The 11,249-nt window shown below is 36.0% G+C and overlaps 1 protein-coding gene across 1 annotated transcript in view; it reads left to right on the forward strand.

The window, feature by feature from the left end:
* The window catches only part of HPSE2 (heparanase 2 (inactive)), a 277,616-nt gene that overhangs the window by 41,378 nt on the left and 224,989 nt on the right, over positions 1-11,249 (forward strand). The window contains exon 4 of the mRNA XM_017502836.2: positions 936-983. Coding sequence (XP_017358325.1) covers positions 936-983 — 48 coding nt within the window. The remainder of the gene's footprint in view (positions 1-935; positions 984-11,249) is intronic.

Below are 11,249 nucleotides of genomic sequence, written 5' to 3' on the forward strand. Positions count from 1 at the left end.
GATCTCAGGACTAAAAGGAATGTCTTAAAGAACTGAGACATTCCTTTTGGTTTCCTGTGCCTGGGCAATGACTCCCTCAACTAGTAGTAATAACCATGGTAACACATGGCCTCAGAACATGTGGAGGGAGAAGGAGGTAGGTAGGTAATTGAGTTATTCACAGACATGGAATTTATGAACGCTTTGTCACCTTTGGGCCCCCAGATGCATCCTCTTGGCCTATTGATTTTCCTGGAATCTCCAGAAATACAGAAGGTGGGGAACTGCTAGCAAGGCTTTGTTATATGCTTAACTACATGGAACAAAGTCTGGTTTCCCTTTTGAGCTGAGCATGACTGTCAGATGACACTCAGTCCTCTACTTAGCTGCTCCAGAAGTGGACAATAGATTTCCCTTTGTGGGGCTTAAATTTCTATGCTGAGACAGGTGTGGCAGCCCCTCATTGGGGCACATTTGATGGTGCTTTTTACTTGTATAAATAAATTGGGTTTTCCCATGCTCACTCTAGGAAATCCTGAAGTTTTTCAAAGGCGTCTTTTGTGCTGCATCCTTGGGAAATATTATTTTGTTTCCTAGCAGAGATTGGAGTCCTTAGAGAAAGAAAATGGGATAGATAAGTTTTGGCTATGGGGAAATTGATGTGGGAGCCATCAGGCATGGTCTTGGAAAGACAGATGTAGATAGAATGGCTTACTGGGATCATGATTTCCAGATGATGAGGGATGTATAGGGAGCTGTAAGTATGGTTACCTTCATGTTTATAGTTTGATCTCCAATAGCTGTGTCTAGGCCATGATTGTAGCTATGGAGGCTCCTCTCAGACAGTATACCTGCTTAGGGATTGGTCTAATCTATGCCTCAGTTTATTTCCTTTTGATTTGGGGGATGCAGTTTAATCTAAGTTGTAATATCTTTTTTCTTTCTATTCCTTATAGATTCATGAAGGTGGCAGGAAGCACAGTAGATGCAGTTACCTGGCAACAGTAGGTATTCACCATTTTTGCTCTTACTTATTATAAGCTGCTGTGAAATGAAAGATAATTAGTTGTCACCAAGTTCATAGCTGGCATTTAATAAGCTATCCTTCATCTTCCAGGAAAAAATTTAAAAGTAACTCTAAAGTGGTTTTTATGGCACATGCTGTCTCATAGTACTATAATTTTGTTGGGTTGTTTTCAGAAAAATTAAAAAAGAAACTGATGAATTTTGGAGATTTCAACTATTATGTAACCTTTTAAATTAATCTGTCATCAGTGAACAGGTAATGGGTATCTGAGCACGCCACTGTTTTCCCATAGGCTTTTTCTCTGGGAGTAAATTTCCTTGTATAAAACAGGAAATAGTTTTAATTGCTTAATATGTCATGTGAAAATAGAAATACCTTGTTATATTAATGTCAGTGGTCTTAATTAGTGCCAAGTGAATCTCTAATATGAAGCAGTTAAAAAAAAAAAAAAAAAAGAGAATGTCAAGATGAAGCAGCTTCAAGAGAGGAAATAAACTCCAACATTGCAGGAAGAATCTTACAATGGGCCCTCATAGGCCTTGGCAATGGCCCTCTTTCTCAGTTACTATAACCCTTCCCACCTACCGTATGTACTCCTTTTGTCTATCCTCTGTTTGAAGTGGCTCACAATGTCCACTGCGGACCCATGAGAGATGTGAAAGAAAACGAAGTGGATGAAGTCTTTTATATCCCTAAAGTGTTTTTGTTTCCTGGCAATCAATAACTTCAACCATAATGGGAAATATTTTAGTCCACATTTATACACTTAATTTCTCTAAAAAAAAAAAAGTTCCAAATGTTTTCAGAAATTCTTATTCTTCTTCAGTTTGTTTTTGTGAGTTATGGATTGAGTAAGTCTGAGGTTCTTGTCATTCCCTTGCTTGAAAGCCCACCATGTCTCTCCTTTGCTCTTGGAAACAAAGCTAAACTCTCCATGTTGGCCTTTTGTGTTTGGGCTCTGTTACTTTCTGATTTCATCTGGTGCCACTCTGCCCTTATTCTGTCCCAGCTCACTGGTAGTCTTTTTGTTCTTTCAGGTCCATGTGCCCGGCCGCCTCTGGATCTTTGTCTACACTCCTCCTCCTGCTTGAAATGCTGTTCTCTCTACTCTTGTGTGGCTAACTCCTTTTTATCTTTTAAGCCTCACCTTACATGTCATCTCCTAGAGAGGCTTTCCCTTCCCTGGTGATCCTATCCAAAAGAGATCCTCCATTTCATTCTTTTTCTTAGCTCTTTTTTTCATAGCACTTATAATAACTTATAATTACTTTTTTCCTTATGACTTATTTTTGTAATTTGTTTGTTTTTCTCTTCTACCAGATTGGCACTTATTCAATTCACCCAGTACTTATTTAGACAAGGTTTGTTAGACAATTACTATGGGGAAAAAATAGCAATGACAACAATAACAATAAGAATAAAAATAACAATGTACCAGGAACTGTTCTTAAACTTCATATGCCTTATTGTAGCTGATCCTCATAACCACCAAATGAGCTAGGGTCTATTTTTATCTCTGTTTTACCGTAACTTAGAGGGAATTGTGGAACATCCAAATTCTGTGTATTATTACACAGAAAGTGGAAAATGTTGGGCTTAAAGTTGCATCTGTCTTACTCCAAGGGCTATTGTCTTAACTATTATTGCTTTGATAACAAGATAATGTCCCTTTACTGAAATTCTGTTCAGTGTCCTCACCAAAAAGGCTATCTGGATAATGTAGCATAAAAGCTGAATCTTTAAGAATTTATAGGATTTGTAGAGAAAGGTAAGGATATCAGCATAAAAAAATTATTGGCTAAGAATGTGTGGCTTTAATTATTATGGCTGACAGGGAGAGATAAGAGAAAGCTTTTCTTTTCTATTCAAGTACTTTTCCTGACACAAAAGGAATCAAGTGAGCACAGTATTATTCTTATGATGCAAAAATACATTTTTAATAAATACATTTTGTTTATTGGCTACTTAAAAAATATTGGCCATGTCTCCAGATAAATATCACTGTTTGCAACTACTCCAAAAATACCCTCAAAACCAAGCAGGAGGATGTATTTCTTTTGGCTTCAGGATCAGCATTCATTTGAGGACAAGTAGCATGTGGCATCTACAATTTATCCTTTCCAGCCACAGTATTCAGTCAAGACTTGGAAAAGTCATGGAAGAAACCCAGGCAATTCTGACCAGGAGGACTACATGAAAATTAAAGCCAAATGCCACATTTCTTCAATCCTGAGAAATGCTAAGGTGAAGATGTCCTAATAATGTAAATAAATCAAGAGACATTGCTAGAAAAAAAAAAAAAAAAAAGGAGGGGAGACTAACGTAGAATTTGTCATTTGTCACTATATCTAGATGGCCAGAAGAATCAATTCAATATTGGAATGTTAAGCTTGGATCTTGAACAGCCCAATTTCTGAGTCAGAAGTCATGAATAAACAAATCTCTATAGTTTGACTATTTTAATTTGGAAGCATATTCTTGGATTTGCTATATTTTGAGGACCAAGATATGTGACTTAATAATTGATCCTACCCAACAACTCATTGAAAAAACCCAGAAAAAGTTATTAAGATAAAAGTATAATTACAAGTATAGTGTAGTAGCTTGTATCATAATAATCGTTATATAGATAGCATTGATAAAATATAAAGTATTTTTTTAAAAAAAAAAAAACCACTGGAGTATGACCAAAAAAGGTAAAAACTAAAGGACGGTATTCAACCTTTAAAACAGTACTAGATGAGATTTACTTTTATTTGACTTTTTCACTGTAGTTACTTAACAATTCATTCATTAGGAGGTAACTAGAACTCAAACAGAAATGTGTGCTCACTCATATTGGCTAGAAGTGTCCAGAGGCTGGAAATTGAGGGTGGAAATCTCACAAAGAAGGAACTTCAGGGTAAAAATACCAAATATGCATATAAACTTCCCTCCAACCTTTGATCTCTGAAATGTATATATTCATGGGACGTTCCAAGGAACCTAGCGGAAAGAAACAGCTGGAAGCCTGAAAAAGTTGAACAGAGATTTCAGGTGCTATTTGTCACATGAGAGACAGAGGTTGGAATTTAAATGTCACAAATTTAAAGGGACTTGATAAACACCCTGTTTTTACAGTGAAATCTAAAAGAGTTGTGCCTTAGGTGTAGTCTATTCAGGACTAAGATTTGCTCTAAGACTCAAGTATGACCGAAACAGACTTGCCCAAAGAAAGCATAAAATGATGCCTTCAGAAGAACAAGAAAATCATTCATTCAACTTCCTGCTAGATTCAAAATCAGCATTATTCTCTCCTTATAGTATATCATTTTCCTTGTAACTTTATATTCATAGAGTTGCAGGGAAAATGACCATATTGAGAAATATTAGCCTGAAGAAATATCAGCAATGAAATAGAAACTATAAAAAAGAACCAAATGGAATTCTTGAAGTGAAAAGACAAATATCTGAAATGGAAACTCATTGGATGGGTTTGACAAGAGATTGGAAACCACAGAAGAAAGAGTAAACTTGCATACTCAACAATAGAACATGCGGTGTTTGGTTTTCTGTTCTTGTGTCAGTTTGCTGAGAATGATGGTTTACAGCTTCATCCAGGTCCCTGCAAAGGGCATGAACTCATCCTTTTTTATGGCTGCATAGTATTCCATGATGTATATGTGCTACATTTTCTTTATCCAGTCTATCATTGATTGGTATTTGGGTTGGTTCCAGGTCTTTGCTGTTGTAAATAGTGCCGCAATGAATATACATGCGCATATGTCTTTATAGTAGGATGATTTATAATCCTTTAGGTATATATCCAGTAATGGGATTGCTGGGTCAGATGGTATTTTTATTCCTAGATCCTTGAGGAATCGCCACACTGCTTTCCACAATGGTTGTACTAATTTACACTCCCACCAACAGTGTAAAAGTGTTCCTATTTCTCCACATCCTCTCCAGCATCTGTTGTCTCCTGATTTTTTAATGATTGCCATTTTAACTGGCATGAGATGGTATCTCAATGTGGTTTTGATTTGCGTTTCTCTAATGAACACTCATGATGAGCATTTTTTCATCTGTTTATCGGCCTCATAGATGTCTTCTTTTGAAAAGTGTCTGTTCATGTCCTTTGCCCACTTTTGAATGGGTTTGTTTGTATTTTTCTTGTAAATCTGTTTGAGTTCTTTGTAAATTCTGGATATTAGCCCTTTGTCAGATGGGTAGATTGCAAAAGTTTTTTCCCATTCTGTTGGTTGCCAGTTCACTCTAATGATTGTTTATTTTGCTGTGCAGGAGCTCTGGAGTTTAATTAGATCCTATTTGTCTATTTTGGCTTTTGTTGCTATTGCTTTTGTTGTTTTAGTCATGAAGTTCTTGTTTATGCCTATGTCCTGAATAGTTTTGCCTAGGTTTTCTTCTAGGATTTGGTGTTAGGTCTTATGTTTAGATCTTTAATCCATGTGGAGTTAATTTTAGTGTAAGGTGTCAAGAAAGGGTCCAGTTTCTGCTTTCTGCACATGGCTAGCCAGTTTTCCCAACACCATTTATTAAATAGGGAATCCTTTCCTCATTGCTTGTTTTTCTCAGATTTGTCAAAGATCTGATGGTTGTAGATGTGTGGCATAACCTCCGAGGCCTCTGTTCTGTTCAATTGATCTATGTCTCTGTTTGGTACCAGTACCATGCTGTTTTGGTTACTGTAGCTTTGTAGTATAGTTTGAAGTGAGGTAGCATAATGCCTCCAGCTTTGTTCTTTTTGCTTAGGATTGTCTTGGCTATGAAGGCTCTCTTTTGGTTCCATATGAGGTTTAAGGTGGTTTTTTTCAGTTCTGTGAAGAAGGTCAATGGTAGCTTGGTGGGAATAGCATTGAATCTATAAATTACTTTGGGCAGTATAGCCATTTTCATGATATTGATTCTTCCCATCCATCATCATGGAATGTTTTTCCATCTGTTTGTGTCCTCTCTTATTTCATTGAGCAGTGGTTTATAGTTTTCCTTGAATAGGTCTTTCATGTCCCTTTTTAGTTGTATTCCTAGGTATTTTATTCTCCTTGTAGTAATTGTGAATGGGAGTTTGCTCATGATTTGGCTCTCTGTCTGTTGTTGATGTAAAGGAATGCTTGTGATTTATGCACATTGATTTTGTATCCTGAGACTTTGCTGAATTTGCTTATCAGTTTCAGATTTTGGGCTGAGACAATGGGGTCTTCTAAATATACAATCATGTCATCTGCAAATAGAGACAATTTTCCTTCCTCTTTTCCTAATTGAATACCCTTTATTTCTTTTTCTTGCCTGATTGCTCTGGCTAGAACTTCCAATACTATATTAAATAGGAGTGGTGAGAGAGGGCACCCTTGTCTAGTGCTAGTTTTCAAAAGGAATGCGTCTAGTTTTTGCCCATGCAGTATGATATTGGCTGTGGGTTTCTCATAAATAGCTTTTATTATATTGAAATACATTCTATCGACACCTAGATTGAGAGTTTTAGCATAAAGCACTGTTGAATTTTGTCGAAGGTCTTCTCTGCATCTACTGAGATAATCATGTGGTTTTTGTCTTTGGTTCTGTTTATGTGATGGATTATGTTAATAGATTTGCATATGTTGAACCAGCCTTGCATCCCCGGGATGAAGCCACTTGATCGTGACAGATAAACTTTTTGATGTTCTGTTGGATTTGGTTTGCCAGTATTTTATTGAAGATTTTCACATCAATGTTCATCATGGATATTGGTCTGAAATTTTCTTTTTTAGTTGTGTCTCTGCCAGGTTTTGGTATCAGGATGATTTTGGTCTCACAAAATGAGTTAGGGAGGATTTCCTCTTTTTCTATTGTTTGGAATAGTTTCAGAAGGAATGGTACCAGCTCCTCTTTGTACATCTGGTAGAATTCAGCTGTGAACCTGTCTGGTCCTGGACTTTTTTTGGTTGGTAGGCTATTAATTGCTGCCTCAACTTCAGACTTTGTTATTTGTCTATTCAGGGATTCAACTTCTTCCAGATTTAGTCTTGGGAGGGTGTAAGTGCCCAAGAATTTATCCATTTCTTCTAGATTTACTGGTTTATGTGCATAGAGTTGTTTGTAGTAATCTGTGATGGTAGTTTGTATTTCTGTGGAATTATTGGTGATATCCCTTTTATCATTTTTTATTGCATCTATTCAATTCTTCTCTCTTTTCTTTTTTATTAGTCTTGCTAGCAGTCTATTTTGTTGATCTTTTCAAAAAACCAGCTCCTGCATTCATTGATTTTTTGAAGGTTTTTGTGTGTGTGTCTCTGTGTCCTTCAGTTCTGCTCTGATGTTAGCTATTTCTTGTCTTCTGCTAGGTTTTTAATTTTTTGATCTTGCTCCTCTAGTTCTTTGAATTGTGGCAATAGGGTGTTGATTTTAGATCTTTCCTCACTTCTCATGTGGGCATTTAGTGTTATAAATTTCCCTATAAACACTGCTTTAAATGTGTCCCAGATATTCTGGTACATTGTGTCTTCATTCTCATTGGTTCCAAAAACATCTTTATTTCTGCCTTCATTTCATTATTTATCCAGTAGTCATTCAGGAGCAAGTTGTTCAATTTCCATGCAGTTGTGCAGTTTTGAATGAGTTTGTTAATCCTGAGTTCTAATTTGATTGCACCATGGTCTGGGAGACTGGTTGTTATGATTTCTTTTCTTTACATTTGCTAAGGAGTGATTTACTTCCAATTATGTGGTCAATTTTAGAGTAAGTGTGATGTGATGCTAACTTGAACTCAGATCTGGACCAAGTGGACCTAATAGACATCAACAGAACTCTCCACCCCAAATCCACAGAATATACATTCTTCTTTAAGAAATCAAAGTTGAACTTCTCCTAATTTTGGTGGAAAACATTAATTTACAGATTCAAGAAGCTGGGTAAATCCTAAGATGGATAAATTCAAAGAAAATCATATCTCGGCACATGATACTCAAACTGCTGAGAACAAAATAACAAAAATCTTTAAAGCATTCAGACAAAAATAGCACTTTATATATAGGGAACAAAGACACAAATGATGGCCTATTTGACATCAGAAACAATGGAGAGCAGAGTACAACAGAACAATATTCTTGAAATGATAAAGAAAAAAATGTAAAGCTAGAATTCTATATTCACCAAAAATACTATTTAAAAATGAAAGTGAAATAAAGAAATTTTTTATCACCGAAAGCCAGTAGATCTGTGTTGCAAGAAATAGAGTGCAGTGGCTCACACCTGTAACCCCAGCACTTTCGGGGGCCAAGGTGGATCGATCACCTGAGGTCAAGAGTCCGAGATCACCCTGACCAACATGGTGAAATCCTGTCTCTACTAAAATATATAAAAGTTAGCTGGGCATGGTGGCAGGTCCCTATAATCCCAGCTACTCGAGAGGCTAAGGCAGGAGAATCACTTGAACCTGGGAGGCGGAAGTTGCAGTGAGCCAAGATCGTGCCATTGCACTCCAGCCTGGGTGACAGAACAAGACTTCAGCGTCCCCACCCGACCAAAAAAAAAAAAGAAATACTAAAAGAAATTCTTCAGATAGAAAGACAGTAGCACCTGAAGGAAACCTGGATCTCAAAAAACAATGAAGAGCATTGGAAATGGTACATTTGTGGCTAAATATAAAAACTATTTTTTCCTAGTTTATTTAAAAAATAATGACTCATGTAAAAATATAAATTGTATTATGTGGTTGATAACATATATAGATGTAAAAATACATGGCATAATACCACAAAGGATGAGAAAAGGAGGAGTCAGTAAATGGAATTATAGTATTACAAAGTTCTTTTATATGTGTAGTATGATATTTACTTTGAGAAGATTGTGATATGCAAGGATGAAAATTATATTTCTACAGCAGTCCCTTTAAAAATAATGACAAAAAGTATAGCTGAAAAGCCATATTAGAATTCAAATGTAATACTAAGAAATACTGAATTAACCTGAAAAAAAAAAGGAGACAGAGAGGAACAAAAAAAAAAAATGGGAAAAAGAATCAAATAGAAAAATGGTAGACTGAACCATGACTATATCAATAATTATATTAAGTGTAAATGTTCTAAACAGTGTAATTAAAAGGCAAAGATTGTCAGACTGGAAGCTATAGAAGACTCTATTCTGCCTACAAGAGACACACTTCAAATATAAAGACACAGACAGATTGAAAATAAAAGGATGGGAATAATATGTCATGCAAGCAGTTATAAAAAGCTGGTGAGGCTACATTAATATCAAGCAAAGTAGGCTTCAAAAAAAGGAAGATTATCCGAGAAAAGGAGATTATTCATAGTGATACAAGGATCAATTCATCAGGAAGACATAATAATTATAAATGTATTATCCCGTAATAAATAGTATAATGAACCTCCCCCAAAGATATCTGCATTCTCATCTCTAGAACCTGTAAATATGTTACATTATATGGCAAAGGGGAATTAAGGTTGCAGATGGAATTAGCTGCTAATCATCTGACTTTAAAGTGAGGAGTTTATTCTGGAATATCCAAAGGGACCCAATATAACCACAAGAGTGGAAGAGGAAGGCATAAAGAGGAGGCATAGGGAGATTTAACTGTGGAGAGGAGGTTAGAGAAATGTAATGTAAGCAGGACTTGACCTACAATTGCTGGATTTGAAGATAGAGGAAGCAGAACATGAGCTAAAGATTGTGGGTAGCCATAGAAGCCAGAAAAGGCAAGAATATGGTTTTTCCCTTAGCATCTCCAAAAGGAAGATAGCCCTCCACATACTTTGATTTTAGGCCAATTAGACCCATATTGATTTCTAACCTATACAACTATAAGAGAAAAATTTTGGATTACTTTAAGCTACTGTTGGTGATAATTTGTTTAGAGCAGCAATAGAATATAGCACTGAAGAACAGAGATTCAAAATATCCAAAGAATAAAATAACAGCAAAAGGAGAAAAAAAAACAGGAAAATCCACTATTATCGTTGGAAATTTAAAAACACCTCTTTCAGTAATTAATAGGACTAGATTAAAATAAATAAAATAAGGATATAGCAGATTTTAATAACACTATCAAACAGATTGACTTAACTCACATTGACCAAATATAATTGAACACACATTTTTTTCAAGTGTACATAGAACATTAACGAAGTTGGACCATATGCTCAACTGTAAAACAAGTCTCAATAAATTTGAAACAATTGAAATAATGCAAAATATGGTTTGGGAGGACAAAGAAATTAAGTTAGATATTAGTAACAAAAATATCTATAAAATGCCAAAATATTTGGAAATAAATAACATACTTCAAAATAATGTATATGCCTGTAATCCCAGCTACTTGGGATGCTGCAGTGTGATCACTTGAAGCAAGGAGTTTGACACCAACCTGAGCAACCTAGCGAGACTTCCATCTCTAAGGAAATGTTTACAAATTAGCTGTGCATGGTGCCTTGTGCCTGTAGTCCCAGGTACTTAGAAGGTTGAGGGAGGAGGATCCCTTGAATCTAGGAGTTTGAGGCTACAGTGAGCTATGATCATGCCACTGTGGCCTAGCCTGGGAGACAGAGCAAGACCCCATCTCTAAATAAATAAATAAATAATCTATGGATCAAAGAAGAAACTTTATTTACTCATGAGTAAAGGTAGAAAAATATTTTGAAATGATTATGAAAACACAATATATCAAAATTTGTGGAATCGAGCAAAAGCAGAATTTTAAGATAAATTTAGTTTAAAATTATGCTTATGTTAGAAAAGAAACATTTACAAGCAATGATCCCAGTTTCTATCTGAAAAGCTATTAAAAGAACATACTAAGCCCAAACTAAGTAAAATGAAGGAAGTAAAGATATAAGCAGAAATCAATAAAGCAGAAGTTAGACAAATGGTAGAGAAAATTTACAAAACCAAAATGTTTCCTTGAGTAAATCAACAAATGTGAAAAACCTTAGACAGAGAAACAAAGAGAGAAAGAATGAGAAGTAAAGTACAAAAATTGCAAGTATCAAGAATGAAAGAGGGATTCTTACTACAGTATGCAGACATTAAAAATACTGTAAGGAGGCCGGGCGCGGTGGCTCAAGCCTGTAATCCCAGCACTTTGGGAGGCCGAGGCGGGTGGATCACGAGGTCAAGAGATCGAGACCATCCTGGTCAACATGGTGAAACCTCGTCTCTACTAAAGCTACAAAAAAAATTAGCTGGGCATGGTGGCGCATGCCTGTAATCCCAGCTACTCAGGAGGCTGAGGCAGGAGAATTGCCTGAAC

This window comes from Cebus imitator, unplaced genomic scaffold (assembly GCF_001604975.1).
Source record: "Cebus imitator isolate Cc_AM_T3 unplaced genomic scaffold, Cebus_imitator-1.0 Scaffold299, whole genome shotgun sequence".
Classification (NCBI taxonomy): Eukaryota; Metazoa; Chordata; class Mammalia; order Primates; family Cebidae; genus Cebus; species Cebus imitator.